The sequence below is a fragment of the Nycticebus coucang genome, chromosome 17 (genome assembly GCF_027406575.1).
Source record: "Nycticebus coucang isolate mNycCou1 chromosome 17, mNycCou1.pri, whole genome shotgun sequence".
NCBI lineage: Eukaryota > Metazoa > Chordata > Mammalia > Primates > Lorisidae > Nycticebus > Nycticebus coucang.
In genome coordinates, this window is record NC_069796.1 from 30,317,029 (window position 1) to 30,336,592 (window position 19,564).

General features: G+C 49.4%; 1 protein-coding gene across 8 annotated transcripts in view; it reads right to left on the minus strand.

The window, feature by feature from the left end:
• The window catches only part of P4HA2 (prolyl 4-hydroxylase subunit alpha 2), a 43,697-nt gene extending 32,295 nt beyond the window's left edge, over positions 1-11,402 (minus strand). For 2 of the 8 annotated variants that reach the window (XM_053566938.1, XM_053566945.1), the window contains exons 1-6: positions 11,278-11,344; positions 10,625-10,752; positions 3,130-3,181; positions 2,638-2,737; positions 1,884-1,980; positions 1,344-1,495 (exon numbers count right to left, since the gene is read on the minus strand). In XM_053566938.1, the coding sequence (XP_053422913.1) occupies positions 1,344-1,495; positions 1,884-1,980; positions 2,638-2,734 (346 nt within the window). In that variant the 5' untranslated portion in view covers positions 2,735-2,737; positions 3,130-3,181; positions 10,625-10,752; positions 11,278-11,344. Of the gene's footprint in view, positions 1-1,343; positions 1,496-1,883; positions 1,981-2,637; positions 2,738-2,932; positions 3,007-3,129; positions 3,773-10,624; positions 10,753-11,047; positions 11,227-11,277 lie in introns of those variants that run through there. The other 6 variants (XM_053566943.1, XM_053566944.1, XM_053566939.1 and 3 more) reach the window with 6 other exon arrangements.
• Between the last annotated feature and the right edge of the window lie 8,162 nt (positions 11,403-19,564).

The following is a 19,564-nucleotide window of genomic DNA, read 5'->3' on the forward strand; positions in this document are numbered from 1 at the left end:
AAAAAAAAAAAAGAAGGGTGGTCACTGAGTCCAGTGAGCTCAACCAGCAAATCTTGTTGAGAGGAAAGTGGTAGAGCACAGGAAAGTACTAACACAGTAAAAACACCAAACACAGTTAAAAGCTTTAAGAAAGACCATATTCTAGGGTGGCACCTGTGGCTCAGTGAGTAGGGCAGCAGTCCCATATACTGAGGGTGGCGGGTTCAAACCGAGCCCTGGCCAAACTGCAACCCCCTCCAAAAGATAATAATAATAAAATAAAGTAAATAAGAGAGTTAAAAAAAATTTTTTTTAAAAAGTTCATATTCTAATCTGTAAATTTCACTTCTAGGAATTTATCTTTAAAAAAATAATCAGAGGTATGCACAAATATGTAAAAAATTGCCGATAATTTAGAAATAATCCCATGCCCAATGATTTGCCAAGTTTGACACAATACTGTCCAATCATTAAAATCAAGTAGCAGAAGAACACTGAATGCCATGTGGAAAGGCTGGGAAATTGAGGAAAAGAGCTTATGCTTATGTCACAAATCCACCAACAGACATGATGTACTTGTAAAAGATATGAAAGAAATGAATTTAGAGGCCTATGCTCATCTAGGCCATTTGGGGCCAGTTTGCCTTGGTCCCACCACCCAGCCCACTTGATTCATTTTTTATTAATTGATTTTCTCCCTTTGAAGCAAATGAGTTTGCATCCCCAGGTATGCAGGTATGGTTCCTTTTTTTTTTTTTTAATGTATATGCATATGCAGAAAAACTGTATTTAGTAGTATATATCACTGGGCAATTGAAATAAGAATTATAATTTTCTTATGTGAATTTTTTTTGTTTTCTAACTTTGCATAAATACATATATTTCTACAGTATAATTAGATAGCTGGGAGCAGTTGCTCACACTTGTAATCCTGGCACTTTGGGAGGAGGCCAAGGCAGGAGGATCACTTGAGCTCAGGTGTCTGAGACCAGCTTGAACAACAGCAAGAACCCATCTCTACTAAAAATAGAAAAATTAGCCTAGCACAGTGCCACAGGTGGTCTTAGCTATTTGGGAGGCAAGACAGAAGAATCACTTGAGCCTAGGAGTTTGAAGTTGCAGTGACCTATGATGACAAGCTACACTCTAGCCCAGGCATCAGAGTGAGACCTGTCTCAAAAAACAAACAAAAAAATAAACAACAAGGATAGCCAATTGCCAGGTTCCCACAGAGAAGGGAGAGAATCTAAGACCTCTTTTTACACAGCACTTGCCCACCAACCCAAGACAGGCTTAGATGCAACACCCAGGCTTAAACACGCAAATATAGGGCCTCACTCAAGCATCTGTTCACTATCCCTCACCTGCAGCTGAGTCCTGCAGGACAAGGTCTTCCAGTGCAGGCCAGTCTGTATTGAGCCTCTTCACCAGTTTGTAGGCATTCACAGGGTGAGCCAGATAGCCCTCAGGGTCAGCAGCCGACTTGCTGGTCAGGGCTTCCATCTTGTTGGCCCAGCTATGGAACCAGAGGACCAGGAAGACTAACATGGCCACCCGCATGGGTCTTGACCTATGTTAATTTCTCTGGTGAGATCCAGCACCCTTTCCATCAAGAGGTAATAAAAAATGGGTATAATAACTCCCAGATATCCATTAATCTAGATAAGAACTGGGAAGCCCAATTTAAGCATAAAGGTCTTATAATAGGAAAAAAAAAACTGACTCCTTAGTGCATGTACCAGGTACTTGGCTACGGTGGAGGACTGGCATGAAGTAACTCCAGGCCAGCTCCACACCACCCTCTCAAGGGCTTCCCCTTACAAGCACCCTGAATGGCTTCCTTTGGAGGAAGAGTGGAAAAAAGCTGACTCAGGGTGGGTATTAGGACTCGGGACACTGGATACCTCTTAATCTTGGAGAGCTTGGCTTCCTCCACAAGGATGTACTCTTTTAGAGACTGCACCAGGTCCTTCTCTGCATAAATCAGGTCAGTCATGTGTCCTGCAAGGTAAAGAAGAAAGAGCCCATAAGAAATGAATGAGGGCTGTCTAGGCCCCTCCCTTAGGGCACAGAATACCAGTGTAGAAGCAAGTCCCCCAAGCCAAGAGCATGTCACCTCTCTGGGGGTCGTGGAGACTTGGGGTTAAGGAGGCTCTGAGCATTCACATGGTCCTGGCCCCCAACTTCAGGAAGAGAGAGGCAAATGCACCAGGGGGATGTTTGGGATAAGTGCACTGGGGGACACTCAAGAAGCAGCCCACTGTTACCCAGATGGTCATGTCACTGGGGGCTCATCACATGGAAAAAAGCTTTCAATCTTCAGATCAGAGAAGAGCTGCATCGTCAGGACACAGGGTCTGCTGCTCAGAACCACTCTGTTGTCTAGGGGCAGAGAGGTCAAAAAGGCCAGAGAGGCCAAGTGCAGCCTGTGTTTCCCAGGGAGAAGGACCTAATTCCGAGTTGGCTCCCAAATTATCCACATCATCAGCATCTCAGCAGGGAAAACAGCAATTCTGCAAGCTCCACTCACTCCAGAGCTGGTCAAAACCAGTGGATAAAGGCATCCCATTCTGAATGAGAATAAGCATCAGGCAGTGACATCCCCTGGCATTTGAGCTAAGGTATGGTCAGGAAGATGACAGTTCTGTTGGCACATACCAACAGAGGTGAAGAATTCAGCCTGCACGCTACTCAGAACACCAAACCAGGCCATCAGCAACATGGACCCCTGGAGCTTCATGATCACAGGGAACATGGTCTGCAAGATAGTCAGTGACATTCACTGGATCAACATAGTAAGGAAGAGCAATTTAGGTTAAAAGACACATACACATGTGCATATATACACACACATTCACACATGCAAAAATCCTCACCCAGTACACAGAAGCTAAGGAGGACATTCAGAATCACCAGCAAAAAGAACACAGAGTGTGGAACCAGTGATACATACTCAATTCTGGTCCCTGCTCTGGGAGGCCATATGCCCTATGTACAGGGCGCATCCTCTCAATTCCTGGCAACCACCTGCACCATGAGAGGGCCAAATCATGGTAGGGTATAGTCAGCTCTGGTTCCAATCATCTGTTAGTCCAAAATTCTGGCCCACTTTCTTCTCAGTTCACAAATTGCCATTTGTTTCTATCTTACCTTCCAACACACGTGCCAACACAGTGCCAGGATCTGGGGAGTCAGCCTCTGCCTACAAGGAGGTAATAGTACAGGAGAGATGACGACAGAGAATTTGACATGATACGCCCCAGGGGACCCAACCCCAAATTGAGGTACACAAAAGGTAGCCAGAGAGGAATAGCGCTGAACCCCGTCAATCTGTGTCTGCTAGAGAGAGTGAGCCGTCAGGGGTGGTGCTCCTGGGCAGACACTGCTCTTCCTGTAGTGAGGTTTCTTGGCAGACATTGTCCTCACTGGCCAGTCCCCGACTCATTCACAAATATTTACAGAAGACCCATGCCAGGCACTGAGCTAGGCACTCAGGATATAAAAATAAATCAGCTACACATGGCCAAAAGCTCAGGCTGGGCTGCTGACATGAAAAGGCCAGCTGCTGTGTTCTCATAAGCTTAGAAATAGGCAGACCCAGCCCTGAGGGCAGCAGGCACAAGCTGAGGCAAGCTCAGCACACAACAGAAACTCCAGACATCATCTCCAGCTCAGTTGTGCAGTCCAGATTGTCCTGGAAGACCGGCACCCATCTGTATCCCAGCTCTGCCAGTCTTTCCTCTTCCTGCTCTACTTCAGCCAAATCCCACTGGAGTGCTCAAATGGAAATTTACTACAAGCAAACAAAGGAAATACAAAAAGGTAAGCCTCTCTATTCCTTTCAAATAACTTTGCTCATACCATCCATGGCCATACCTCAGACAGTACTCAGGAGAAAGCAACCAGGTTTCTTCATTACATGAATACTAGCTGTAATTTCTCTGGAATGTGTTGTCTGGAGGCAGAGCCTCAAAGAATCACAGACTGGGGTATTGGGAAATGACTTACCAAGAGTCTGCAAAGTCCTTCTCTGGCAAGAGAGGGGGATGACGACTCTGCTGGCCCAAAAAGTGCGGCACCCCCAAGCAGCTGCCAGACTGCCACATCGACCCTTCCATCTCAGGCAAGGGTATCTTGGAGTCCCACCCATTTCTCATGATCCTGTACCCCTGAACTCAAAAGGCTGCATACCAAAGGCCATCTAATTAGAGCCAAGTTTGGAGAAGGCAGCATACAGGTAGGACTGTGCCCCAGAACATGGGAAAGGTCAACTTCTACCCCATCTGATATCTGCACCGAGCTTGCTTACAACAGAGTAGGCAAGACTATGTGTTCCAGCCCACTGCTCCCACAAAGTGTCCAGCGCTGCCAAAAGCCTTCCAGTGCAGAATAGGTCTGGGTATGGACAATGTCAGACTCCCTTCTATGGGGAACAAAATGGCACCAAGCCTGAGCAGAAAACAGTATTAAGTTTTACTACATATCTGGAATGTATTCCCAAAGTTCAGAACAATGTTTGTCCAACATCAGATATACAATAAATAATACTTCACCACAGACTTGTTCAAATTAGCAAACTACAGCAACAGAAGATTTTTCTTTTTTTTTTTTTTGTAGAGACAGAGTCTCACTTTATGGCCCTCGGTAGAGTGCCATGGCATCACACAGCTCACAGCAACCTCCAACTCCTGGGCTTAAGTGATTCTCTTGCCTCAGCCTCCCAAGTAGCTGGGACTACAGGCGCCCTCCACAACGCCCAGCTATTTTTTGGTTGCAGTTCAGCCGGGGCCGGGTTTGAACCCACCACCCTCAGTATATGGGGCTGGCGCCCTACCAACTGAGCCACAGGCGCCACCCGCAACAGAAGATTTTATATTTTTCCATATAATAGGTCATTCCAGGGCATGTAAGGATAAATGTGTATAAACATGGAGCGATCAAAGAGGTATCTATAGATAAGTGAGAAAAGCAGCTGCAAGCGATATGTATTCTATAATTCCATTTTTGTAAAAAAATTAATCTGTGTATATATACATATTATATATCCAAGAAAAGAGTTGTACATCTAGTTGTATCTTGGTGACTTTATTTTTCTTTCTAGGTTTATTTGTTTTTCTAATCTTTCTACAAGGAAATTTATAAAATATTTTATAATACCCTTAAAGCATAAAGGAAACAAAGCTGGCATGTCTCAAACAGACTCCTCAGAGGTCCTGGCAGCCCCAGAGTTGGACCCCCACAGAGAGGTCCTGCCCAGCCTGCCAAAAACCTAGTGACAGTGATTCACCCACCAGGCAACTGGCATTGTTTCTAAGCACAGAGAAATTCCAAGACATACAACCAGAGGTCCCCATGAAGCCTGCTCTTTGGAAAGGACATTTACAACCTGGCCAAACAGCCATGGAAACACACTTCCAGCTGCAAACCAGCAGCGTTCTTAGCTTCTCCCCTTACCTCATCAGGCAGGACCCTCTGCCAAGCTCCCAGCTGTAACCCAAATGGAACAGCTTGAGTTTTAGCAATGTATTTAACAGCCTAGAGACAGAACATGGGCTTGCTGAGAACAAACAGGTCTTGCTTGGCATTGAACAAGAAGCTGCCTGCCTTCTGTGAAAGGGCAAAAAATGCCTGAACAGGGCTCCCAGGGCCCCACTGCAGTCTGTGACCAACTGCAGGGTGACAAAGCTGAGAAGACCTGCGCGCTCAACCTACGAGGAGCTGACCCACCAAAGCCCATGGATGTCCTCTCAGGCTCACAGCTGCTGTCATGGCTCACATCACAAGGAAGAGAGGCACCCTATGCTCCTTACCTGATGTCACTCGTCAGCCATCACACTGATCTGATCCACCCTAATCCTCCAGCAGTCATCCGGCCCCCACCACACTGTCCTTACCACATTTCATCTGTCTTCCCTCCCACCACTGCTCTATAAAGTGGCCAATGCTAGTATGGGTTACAGAAGGCCCCCTGTGGCTCTCCACTCCACAGGATAAAGTCCGAACTCCTTAGGCCTCCTTAGCCACAGGCCCTTGTGACTCTGTGCAACCTGGCCCTGCTACCTTCTGCATCAGCCTCTCACAACTCAAAGACTTAGTGTGAGAAATATTTTCCTTCACCAAGAACCTAACAAAGCCCAGATGTTCATCCACACCTACCCTTACACTTTCTCTATCTGGTACCCAAACATGCTGACTTCCAGTCCCCACAGAGGTACCATCAACATCACAAAGTCTCTTGCTTCAGTGCCCAAACAGTGAAATAGCAGTTAAAGTCAACATGGAAAAGCCAGGGTGTGTTTTTAGTCATGGTCTTGGCAGCGACTTGATAGTCTGGGTAAGACTAACTCATAAGAAGAGCTTAAACACAAAAACTAAATCCATACACCACTCTGCTGGATGCATCTATGTACTGCCTGGTACTGTCCTGTTCTCACCCGGCTCCCAGGCCCCAGGCCACCTGCTGTACCTCAGCCCAGTAGAGACTGTGCAGGCCTTGCCGGAAGCTCTGGTCCTCCCATGACTTCCAGACTCCAGGGTAGTACCACACTGCCCTCCCCAGCGGCCAAAGGGCCAAGTAGTACAATCAAGGAGAAAGGGGATGGTTAACTCTTCATGAGGCAACTCTGACCAAAGAAGGGCAGAAGATGAAAGATCTGCAAAAAATGTCTTTCTCAGCTCAGTGCCCATAGCACAGTGGTTACGGCGCTGGCCACATACACCAAGGCTGGCGGGTTCGAACTCAGACTGGGTCAGCTAAACAACAATGACAACTGCAACAAAAAAATAGCTAGGCGTTGTGGCAGACACCTGTAGTCCCAGCTACTTGGGAGGCTGAGGCAAGAGAATCACTTAAGCCCAAGAGTTTGAGGTTGCTGTGAGCCATGATACCACAGCACTCCACCAAAGGTGACATAGTAAGACTCTGTCTCAAAAAAAAAAAATTTTCTTTCTCCAGGCCTCCCATAAGAAACTGTTCCAAACATAGTTTCCACAGAGGCTTATGCACAGATGTCTGGAATGGCAGCATGGCCAGCTTGCTAAATCATCACCTTGAACTTGCTTTCCAATCTTCTCTTTCTTCACCTTGGCAGCCTTGAAATTATACCTTTTAGTAATACATTAAGTGCTTAAGCTTTGCCTCAGGCACTGTTTTCTGGGAACCTAGTCTAAGATAACCACTATTTATGTTCCAAAAATCTTCATTTCTACCATCTAATTCTCACCAAAACCTTGTAAGCTAGATAACCATCTCTACTTCAGATACAACATAGATATAAAAAACAGATAACTAGGGGGTGGTGCCTGTGGCTCAGTGGGTAGGGCACCAGCCCCATATACCGAGGGTGGCGGGTTCGAACCCAGCCCCAGCCAAACTGAAACAAAAAATAGCCAGGCATTGTGGCGGGCACCTGTTGTCCCAGCTACTTGGGAGGCTGAGGCAAGAGAATTGCCTAAGCCCAAGAGGGGAGGTTGCTGTGACTGTGACACCATGGCACTCTACTGAGGGTGACAAAGTGAGACTCTGTCTCAAAAAAACAAAAACAAAAACAGATAACTGAGGCTAAGAGAGGTTTTCCCACACACCTGACAGAAAATCAGTGACAGAACTAAGACTCAAACCCAAAATGCACTCTCTAGGATGCTGCCAACCAATCCTATCAGTAATATCTATTACCTTACAGCACAAGGGCCTACCAACCAGGGGTGCCATACTTTGCCCTGGCAGCACATGCCTCAGGACTTTATCATGGGTTACCTCAAATGTTCACAAAGCAGGCTGACATTCCTGGCTGGATGACACCAGAACAACATGGACCCAGAAAACACGGAACATGGTGCCCTGAGTTCAGGTGGGCAGTCACCTACTGCGGGCATCACAGCACTCACAAATAACCAACTGGCCAAGCCCAGGGCAAAGCAGTACAGTCTATTGGGTAGGTATACCTGCCCTGGGGTCAGACAGACCCAGAGTTAAATCCCAGCTCCACTACCACTTCCTGGCTTTATAACCTTGGACAAGTTATAGACTTTGCTGAGCCTTAGTTTCTCCATCTCTATAATGGAGATAATAGGTGTTCATGGGGCTTCTGTGAGGATTGAATGAGATAAAGGATATCAGTGGGTAGCCCAGCATCAGGCACACTTTATGCCAATCATCAGCACCTAGGGCACCGGAGAAAAACCAGTGGACCTGAAGCAGCAGCTGCCCAGCCCGAGTCAGCTGATTCCTGAGTGAGGAAGAAGGTCCAGTCTAGGAGACAGTAAAGATGCAAACAATGCAGAAATTGAGCAATCTCCATGTCCCAGGACAGCCAGAAGAGATGAAACATTTCATTTAGGAGAGACTGGATTCAGGTGCAATGCACCACACAGACCATCAGGGGATAACCCTGGAACTGGTCAATCACAAGGACTTGCAATAGGCAGGCAACTAAACCAATACTCTAGGATCTCATGTATTTCTGTGACTCTGACCTGCTCTTTCTAGGCTCCTATAAATATCAGGCCTCAGGATCTCCACCACACCCTGGTCCTCAGGAGGGCCAGGTACAGAACAGGCTACACTCTAGCAAACACTTCTTGAAAGGTCTAGAGCAGATGCTGGACTGTGACTAGGCTCAGACATTCCATCTCAGCTGGAGAACACACTACCCAAATACTTAACCCTCTACCCTGCAAGACACCAACTGAACAAAATTCTCATCTAGGGCTCCAACAAGTCTAGTCCAGACTTTCACTCTCCTCTGCTCTTTCTGAGAATAAAACTGTCCTTCTATCCCTCATTCTACACCTCCACCATAAAAACCACATACCATGGGACCCACCAGCTCTCTCTGCTCTAGGATAGGTGGATGTCCCACCATAGAGCACTTCAAAAGTCAACTGCTAGATATGAGCAATTTTTTCAAAGTTTAACTCTCACTTGCATGTCCCTGCGTCACAACTTCTCCTGCCAAACTCCATCTGCAGAAAATTAAACACTTGACAGATCCCAAGAGCCAGGAACACACCCACCAGCCCTCTGCACACTATCAGCCAGCGTGGCCACACCTCGGCCAAGGCCCTACATCCAGCCTCAGTCCCTCCAAGGATATGGGAAGGCAGACTAAAAAAAGGAGGCTTTCTCAGAAAGTGAGAAGACCCTGGATTCCCTCACCTCACTCATTCCACAGAGCTGCACCCACACAGTCTCTCCTTTTGATGAACACTCACAGCCAGGGATCCTCCCCAGCACTTGGCCAGATGCCAGTATGAAGCAGTAATCTCAGAGAGATTATGAGCTACCCACAGGCAAGAACAGCACCTCAGCCACCTCCTCCCTCATTCCAGCCCAGGCATACCCTCCGTAGAAGCCAAACACACAGGAGGTTCTCAAGGAATGAGTGAAGACCTGCTGTAACAAGTGGCAAGGTAAGCACTCTCCCAGGTACCCCTTTACGGAGCAAAGGGACTATCATGAGCCATAGACAATTAGCTTAATTGTCACCATGTCTGCCTGCTGAGCTCCCAGAAAACGAGGGTGGTCCAGTATGACAGCATCTTTGGAATGAGGCCCCCAGCCAACTCACTCCATCTTTGCTACGTGGCTTAATTGGCTGGCCACACGGTTGACCCTCTTGGCTGTGTGAGAACAAGAATGCCCTAGAAGAAAAAAATCCAAAGCCCAAACGTTCTGTGAGTGGGGAGAAGCAAACAGAGAGCCCTGAAGCTCAGAACCACAGAGAAAGGCTGCACCCTGGACACTTCAGGGCAGTTTAAGCACAAACCAAAGGAAATCCTGGTTCATTTAACAGAGAACTAAATTATAGGACCTGTTGTCTCAGACGTGATACAAGCTGAGAAGGAGCAGCAGCTTGCAAAAATGTCCTGTAAATCCTTAGGTGGACAATGGATCTCTGCAAAGTCTGGAACATTTAAGAATGCCCCAAAATGATATCCTCTAACCCTTCCTCTTAGGGCCAGGATCTCCTGCAAGACAACTGGGGCTATAAGGCCCCAGTCAGGGGTGTTCAACCTTTTGGCTTCTCTGCACCACACTAGAATTATCTTAGACCACATCTTAAATACACAAATACTAACCAAAGTTGAGCCAAAAAAAAAGAGTCAACTGCATAACTTTCAAGGTATCTACCACCACAGATAGGCAAAAAAGGCCTCACGTAATCAACTTGGGGCCTGCAGGCTGCAGGTTGGACATGCCTGATGGGTGTCACCCAGGCAAAAGACAACAGGCTTAACCTGGGGAGAGACCCCAGTGCTCTCCTGCACCATCTTACACTGTCAGATTGAAGTTGGCAGCGGCTGCCCAGCAATGCCTGACGCAGGAAGATCACTGGGCACCTTCCATGCACTCACAGGACAAGGCACTGCCCTCCCACTCTGCGCTCGTGTGGACAGGTTTCACGGGCAGCTATCCCTTAAATGTTCCCTCCCCATCACCTCTCTTCCCCTGGAGCGCCACAGAGCATGATGTCAGCCAAGGTCTGCTCTCACATAAGCTGTTCCTGTGTCCACGTCTCCTCCTGCCAGCCTTCATCTGACCCCTCCAGCTCACGTCCCACCTTCTCCGGGAAGTCCTCCCGCCTGAGGCATCCAGTCCTCCACCACGTCTCACGGCCCTGCTCCCTTCCAACACAGCACTCACCGCACTGCTCTGGGCCCGGCCTTTGGGGTCTTCTGTCCTGCTGTCCCACCGGGCTAGCAACTCCCTCAGTTTCGGGCGCGCGGTCCGCCTATTGTTGGTTAACTAGTCGTCACTGGTGTCTGCAGCTGCTGAGGAGAAACAGCGCAGGTTCTATGGGGAGGTTCCGACCCCACAGCCTCCCAATGGGCACCAAACTGGACCCTGCCTGGCTAAGTCCTCGGGAGGGAGGAGCGTGGGCCTCGCTCACATCCAGCGGTCTCTCGGGGCCAGGCCTGGGCCGACGCCCACACCCCGAGCGCGGGCGGCCCCGGGGTCAGACCCCCCTTCCCAGGAAGCCTGACAGGGAGGGGCGGCCAAGTTCCCAGCCCCGCCCGGCCCGGCCGCCGCGGAGACCGGCAGGAAGGGCGCCGCTGCTGCCCTCACCATCCGGAGTTCGGGAAGGACGCAGACGGCGGGACGGGACCCCAGACCGGTGCAGAAACAGCACGGGGGCGCGGGGCTGCGGCCCGGACCGCGCTGAGGGCGGCGGGCGGCGCGACCCCGGCTTCGGTCCCCAGCTCGTGGCCCCGCGCGGGCAGAACGCACCACCCGGCGACCCCAGCCCGCAACCCAGCCCCGCGGCCGCCCAGGCGCAGAGCCGGCAGGGAACTCACCTGGACACGCGCCGCTCCCGGCGTTTCCAGAACCTCCCGCGGCTGTGCCCGGCCGGCCCGGCGCCTCCTCCCCTGCGGCTCCGCCTCCCGCTGCGGCCGGCTCCGCCCGCTTGAGCCGCCGCCACGTCCCGTCCGCGCGTCCCTGGGGCCGGAGGGGGCCGTGGCCCGGCTCTCCGAGAACTCAGGCCCAGGGCGCCGGCGACCTCTACGAAGGCCCAGGCCGCCCGGGAGCGGGGACGGGAGCCCCAGCGGCAGCCGGAGCGGGCCTCGGGCCAGGCGGGAGCCAGCCACCCGCGCCTTCATGCCACCCGCCGCTGGCCGCACGTACGCCGTGCTCCACCTGTGGGACTCGGCCGGACCTCCTCTCCGGGCCCCACGGCGCGAGAGTGTCCGCGGGTGCTGGGCTCCCTCCTTGCTCCAGCACATGCCCGTGTGCGTCGGAGGCCCGGCTGGGCACACGAGCCCCTTTGACGTGCCCTCTCCCCTCCAACCGGGATTACCACCACCAGGTTGCAGGAGGCTGCCATCACCCAGAGAGAAGCCAGCTAGCAGGGGAGGGGGCAGATCAGCAGAAAAGGCTAGCGACCTGGGGCCTAGCCCCTGGAGAAGCCCATTCTCAGGGCCCAGCTCTCAGAGGTTGAGACAGTCCTGGTAGTTGAGGAGGGGGGCGAGGGTTGATGAGAAGGGAGCCCATCAAAAAACTTGGTCGGGGGGAGCAGCGTGGAGCCAACGGGGACCAACTCTTGGTTTCCCCAAACCCTTATAACAGCCCCCAAAGAGTGGACACCTCGAGTCCAGAGGGAATGAAGACAAGGATGTGACAAACCTCAGCTTGAGCCGGAGGCTGCCCTGGAGGCCAAGCAGGTTCCCACGCCTGCTCTGTGAACCTTCCTCCTCATGAATGAGGAGAAACTAGGTCTGAGAATCTCATCAGGGAGCGAAGCCCAGAGCGGGAGATGCCCAGCCCAGCGTGGATACTCCCCGTGGCACACTGGCCAGGCAGGCGGCCCAGACCTGAAGAGCAACAGAAATACACACAGACACATAAAATGCGGACGAGCCCCTGTTCTGCCTGCATCAGCCAACAACCAGAGCTCAGCTAAACCACACAGAGACTTTCCTGGTTCTGCTACATCCTTTTATGCCACAGAAGCCTTGCTCTGTCACCCAGATCTCCCCATCCTCTCCCCCTTCTCAGGAGCTTGCCCCCTGGATTATTCCTTCTCTGAATGTTCAACCTCCCCCCTCAGTTGGATCTTTCCTGTTGACCTATAAATATGTTCAGGCCTCTACTATAGAGACAGAATACTTCACTGGACACTGACTTCTGGATGTCTGTCTCCTCTGTCTATTTGTCCTGGCCTCTCTCCCATCCCTCAGACCCAGCAGCAAGCCAGCCAACAACACCAAAACAGGTCTCCATAAGCTCTCTATAACCCCCAAATCTCTAAATTCAACAGTTGATCTTCAGTCCTCATCTGCCAAGTCCCTGAGCAGTGTTTGACACCCCAGCAGTGACACTCACTTCCCTTGGTTTCCCAGGCTGCTTCCTCAGCAGTCTCCTCTGCCCACTTCAGTAAAGGTTAGGGGTCCCTTAAAGCTCAGGCCTAGGCTGTCTATTTTCCTCTTCTCTTTCTACAATTTTTAGCTACACACAGATGACTCACAAATTTCTCTTTACCCTTGTCCTCACTCCTGAGTTCCAGATTCATATGAGTGACTAGCCAGCCTACATCTCCATAAGCACCTCAGTGGCATAAGCACCTCAGTGGCAACCCTGAGTCCCTATTTCCCAACTTCCCCCCACTCCATACCCATATTCCCTGCTGCACCAAGGGAACTACCTCCCATCAGTTACCTGATGAGGAGCTTGAGAGTCACACTTAGCATTTCCCTCTTCCTCACCCCCACACCCATCCATCTTCCAAGTATGTTCAACTCTACAACCTAAATCTCTCTCTAATCCATGCATATCTCTCCATACTCTTTCATATGAATGATGGCAACACTTTCCTGACTGGCTGCCCCTCCATTTTTATTCCTTCCTATCTCTCCTCCACACTGCAACCATAAGGATCTCCTCCAAATGCAGACCTGAGCCCATCCCTTGCAGCTGAGAAAATTGCACTGATATTAAGGAAAATCCTAAAAGTGGTCTATAAGGCCCTGCATGGTTTGGCCCCTACTCAATTCTCTGGCCACACTGACCTTCCTCCAGTCCCTCTAACTCAGTGGTTCTCAACCTTCCTAATGCCACGACCCTTTAATACAGTTCCTCATGTTATGGTGACCCCCAACCATAATGGTCATTACCCCTCCCCACCTCACCCCTTACCTGACCTTTACACATGCTATTCTTTCTGTCCCCCTCCCCAATTAAATCTTTCAGAATCCTTCAGATCCCTTTAGAGGTAAAGAGATTTTCTCATATCACTGACCAGTTCAAAACCTCCCGTTAAACTTCTCACGTCCCTGTCTGCTTCATGACACTGGCCACAGTTGATAGAGCTGAATGATTGCTCAGTTAACATCTTCCCCCACTGGCCCTGGAGCTCCAAGGGTATGTAAACTGTGCGCATCTTTGTCCAGCACCATGTTCTCAGCATCTACCAGAACTAGACTCAATATTATTTGCACAGTACATGAAGGGATGCATCTCTCTCCTCACTACCTTGCTCCACACAGTAGACTTTGGTAGCTAAAGGTATGAGTAAGGCCTCCACGGGGGCCCTGGAAGCTCAGGACCCTATCACCAGGCAGATACCCGCCTAGGGGGTATCTGAGGCCTTGAGTGGAGGCAGGACCTGCTGAGGCTCACGTTCCTTGGTCTTCTGCCTTGAAGAAGGTGGCCATTCATCTATTTGTATATACCTGTATCTCTACTGGTCCTAGATAGATGCCATCTCTGACCTTGGCCTTGGTAGTCTCACTTCCTCCACCCAGCCCTCCACATAAGGCCCTCACACTCCATGTGGGCTCCTGAGGTGTTCATTTCCCAAGGCTGCTGTAACATGTTGCTACCAACTAGGCAGCTAAAATCAACAGAATTGTATTCTCTCTCTGTTCTGGAGGCCAGACATCTGAAATCAAAATGTTGATAGGGCTGTGCTCCTTTGAAATCCTCTAGGGGAGAATCCTTCCTTGCCTCTGCCCGCTTCTGGTGGCTGCATGCCACTAACTCTACCTCCAGCTCCTCATAGCCTTCCCCTCATTATCTACGTCTTCTCCTCCTTTGTTCCTTATAAAGATAATTGTCATTGGATATGGGGTCAACCCTGGTATTCCAGGATGATTTCATCTCATGACCTATAAATCTACAAAATCCCTTTTTCCAGATCAGGTGATATGCACAGGGTCCAGGTATTAGGACAGGGGTGTATCTTTTGGGAAGGGTGCACCTTTCAGCCCATTATGCGTGACACATCCTCATGCCCTGCAGGTCTGCTGGACCTGTGCCAATTCATCACTCTCAGTTCTGAATCCATAGCCTAGGCACGCTCCAGACATACAGAGTCAACAGCCCCTTGTTGTGGCCACTCAGTAAACAAATTCATTATCTTCTGTAGGATCCCCCCAGGGTCTCCTACTTTTTTCTCTGTCCTAACTAAGAAACACAAAAAAAGTGCCTTGACTACTCTATGACCCAGCCAGCTGTATGTTTTTTCCTACAGGCTTAAACCCCACACTAGGGCCTTTAACATTCCCAGGCACTGATAAAGGTGTTTAGGGTATTATCCAAAACACTGGCAGAAACCAGCTTGGGTTACTAACCAGAGCTCTACCTTCAGGAACAGCCATGGCCCAGCAGATGACAATACAGCTGCTGCTCATTCCAGGGTGGGTGACTACGCTAGGGGGTGCCTGGCACAGAAATACTTGGACCAGGACTGAGCTTTTTGACATCTGTGTGGACGCCAAGCACCACAAGGAAAAGCCAGGCTGCAAAGACAACTTGCATGATTAGTGCACTCCTTGGAAGAAGAGAGCCTGCTCCTCCACCGAGACCAGCCTGAAGCCCATAAGGATAATTCCTACCTCTATGACTTCAACTGGGACCCCGATGGAGTGATGAAGCCTGCCTGCAAACGACATTTCATCCATGACACCTGCCTCTACAAGTACTCCCATGACTTGGGGCACTGGATACAGCAGGTGGACTGGAGCTGAGGAAAAGAGTGGGTCCTGAACGTGCCCCTGTGCAGAATACTGTGAGCGCTGCTGGGAGGATTGTCGCTCCTCGTACACCTGCAAGAGCAACTGGCACAAGGGCTGGAAATGGACCTTGGGGTTTAGCCAGTGCCCAGTGAAAGCTGTCTGCTACCCCTTCCATTTCTACTTCCCCACATATGCTGCTCTGTGCAGTGAAAACTCCTACAGAGTTGGCAATGACAGTGAGGGAGAGGCGGTTGTATCCACATGTGGTATGGCCTGAACCAGGAAAGGTGGTGAGGTTCTATACTGAGGCCATGAGTGGGGCTGGGCTCCGTGGGGCCTGGTTTCCCCTGCTCAACCTGGCCCTAATGCTCCTCTTGCTGATCTCCTGACCTCTCTTTGCCTTCTGTTACCTGGACATCTCTGCCCCTTTTGGCACCATAGCTCCCAGCTATTCCATTCCTGCTCGATGGTGGTACCTCTGACAGCTAGTATAAATGAACCAAACTCAAGAGAGAAAGAAAAAAAGAAAGAAGGAAGGGAGGAACGGAGGGAGGGAAGGAGGGAAACTAGCCTGGCCCTGGATCAACTTTCTTAAGCCCTCATATAAACTTCATACCCCAAGTTCCTCATGGCAGAACATCCTGTTTCACTGCCTGCCTCAAGGATGCTCTGCAGCCCCTCTGTAAGTTCTCCTGATAAATGGTTTGGATGGACCACTCAGGCATTTAGTGTGCCTTTCTTTGGAATCTCAACTGGCCTCATTTAAGATAGTTTGGGACAGTCCCTTGTGGGAACTCCCCTGCCACAGCTTTCAGGACATCTCCAGCCATAGGTTTGGCTAGGACAAAACACCTCCCCATACCCCATTCCACACTTCCCAAACTGCTTCTGCTCCAGAATTTCCTATATGTCAGGAAATGATATTGCCATGTTCTTCCTACTCCATCCCGCCACTGGAATCTCAGCTGGTGGATCTCTCTCCATTCACTTCTCTCCATCTCTGCTGTCACAGATCACATTCAGAACACCACCACCTCTCACCTGGATAATCCATCCTGGCTCATTGCTTCCACTCAGCTTCCTTGATCCTTACTCCAGTTCATAATGTGATTTGGTTGTGTCATTTCCAAATACAGAACCCCTCAAGGGTATTCCATGGACCGAAGCATAGACAGAATTCTCACCAAGGCTACCAATCTCCTTTATCCAGCTCTGCTGGCCTCTCTTTCTTTTATTTATTTATTTATTTTTTTTTTTTTTTGAGACTAGATCTTGCTGTTACCCAGCCTCAAGTGCAGTGGTAGGATCATAGCCCACTGCAACCTCAAACTCCTGGGCTCAGACAATCCTCCTGCCTCAGGCTATTGAAGGTGCTATTCCTCTTGCATGGAAAACTCTCTTCTCAAAGTTGTTTCTTTCAAAATCTTTCTCTAGGCCCAGCCTAAGCTGGGTCTTGTTACAGGCTCATAGCTCATCATGGATTAATTCTATGCATGCTACCTGACATCATTCAACATCTACTCCTTCACCATTTTGCCCTTCTGAGGATGAGGACTGCCTCTGTTCTATGCATTACTTAATCTCCAGCTCTAGGGTAGAGCCTGGCACCCAGAGCCTGGCCAGGAAGTAGTGAACAAAAAAAATATGAATGAATTAGTGGACACCGTCTGCTATTATGGCTTCTAGAAGTCCTCACTGAGAATGTGTGTCACTTAATGAATCCACAACCATCTTGTTCAGCCACACATTATAGCATGTTACAGACATTCACACCCTGCCCTCCAAATCCATTGCATGAACAAAGCCATACCGTAATAGCTATTCTGTAATGGCTCTGTTGTGTTGATTTATGCATTCACTCAACAAACATTTGCTGATCATTAGTTGAGGCTCGGGCTGAGAATTCAGGGACCACAAATATCAAAGAGGCTCTTTCTAGTGTGGAAAACTGGTAGGTTAGCAGGGGCCCACACAAATTATTTCAGGAGGGAAAAGTCTAAGCCTTTCCAGCTGGTGACGCCCCCTAGTAGGAGGCCTGCCTGCCTATACCTAGTCTTAGAGATTCTCCTCAAGATTGACATCAAGCATGGCCTGTGCCCTTTGACCCCAGCATAGCCAGGACACTGCCAAATGAGGCTCTACCCACCCCCTCCCCAAGCTATCCCTAAGCAACATCACTGGCCAATGATTCTTTGAAGCAGGCTGGTCTTGTCTGCCCACCCCACCTCCCAAGGGAAGGGCTTGGTGTGTCCCCAGAAGGGATGGCAAAACATCTGTGCTGGGTAGACAGGTAACTGAACAGATAGGAGGGTAGGGGCCACCCCAGCCCACCCTAAACCTGCCCCAGCTTCCCCAGCATGCCCTGCCTGGGAAAGGAGAGGGAATAAGCTCCACTGCTTGGTGCTGAAACTTCCCTGAATGCTGATGACTCTTGCAGGCCCTGGCAACCACTGTAGCAGCTGGAGACTTGGTCAGGGTTTATGAGCCACCTGGTCCTCCATGAAATTTCCCAGGGGAGGGCCCCCACAATCAACCAGTATTCCAGAGGGCATTGTATATATTGACACACATCTGTACTTTTCAGTACATTCAGCACACAGCTGTCCCCTGGACCCTGGATCCAATCCTGGACCCATCCCTTAGGATCTAAGCAAAGACTGGGTGTGTTCTCCTTGGTTAGCCCTTTGACTCAAGGCCAGAGACAGAGGGCAGGAGGTGCAGCTTGAACGGAGCCACCTAGTGGTGGCCCTGCTGCTTTACAGAAACAGAACCCACTCCCTGGTCTGGTCTTACCGCCCGGTGTGGAACCCTGGGGAAGAGAAATAGAGTCTGGCAGAAACTGCCCGGCTTTGGCAGGACCATGTGGGTTCCTAGAGAGTGCACCCCTCAGTCCCTGAACTCATTCAGTGTGTGTAAAAGCCAAAGTAAGCCCCGACAATGGCTACAAGTCTCCTGCCAGTTTGTTTCACCCAAGGACCCCTGCAACCTGAGACAGCAGAGCCATCCCAGGCTAAGCCAGAGGTAGAGAACCTGAGGCCCTAAGGCCACATGTGACCTTCTAGGTTCTGAAGTGTGGCCTTTTGACTGAATTCAATTTTTTTTTTTTTTTTTTTTTAGAGACAAAGTCTCACTTTGTCGCCCTTGGTAGAGTGCTATGACATCACAGCCAGCTCTTGGGCTTAGGCGATTCTCTTGCCTCAGCCTCCCAAGTAGCTGGGACTATAGGTGCCTGCCACAATGCCCAGCTATTTTTTGTTGCAGTTTGGCCAGGGCCAGGGCTGGGGCCCCTTGGGATATGGGGTCAGCGCCCTATTCGCTGAGCAACAGGTGCCACCTGAATCCAAATTTTATAGAACAAATCCTTTTATTTTTATCAATACATTTTGTTCACCTTTTATATTTTTAATTTTTTAATGAACATATTTAAAATACCAAAGAATAAAAAAAGTTTCAACATCCTCCCAGGTTGACTGGCATAATTAGAACAATAGTAAGCCATAAGGGTCAACTTGATGGCTGCTTTGCTCCTAATTTCTAAGTTCCCCTGCTTGACTGGCACCACTACAGCACAAGGCTGTTTGGCAAAAGTTTATGGAATTCGAGTCTACCAGTCTTTTATCAGCTTTTGACAATGTTGCAGTGTTTCTGTCTGAAGTGGAATTTGTGAATAGTTGCATAGTTCCACAGTATTTTTTAATTCTGTTTGGTTAACAGCCCATCATGTCAAAGAAGGCTAAGAGAATTCTAGAAGAAACCAGATTTTTTAAATGAGGATGGGGAAGTGCAATATCATCTTGTTTCTGCTAAAGATAAGATGATTTGCTTGCTTTGTGATAATACAATAGCAACATTAAAGAAATTCAGTGCTCATCAGGAAGAGGCACAAAAAGTTGTATTGCAGAAATTAAAAGATGAAAAGCAAACACAAAGATAATTCTTTCAAGCAGCACTGGAAATAATGCCACTGAAGCAATTTATAAAGTAGCATATATACTCAGGGGGAAAGCGAAGTCATTCAGTGATATAGAAATTGGGAAAGAATGCATTGTCAAAGTTCTAGGACGCTTGGACCTCAAAAATGTTTCAAAATACAAACAATGCCTCTTTGAAGGAGAACCATAAATGATCAGCA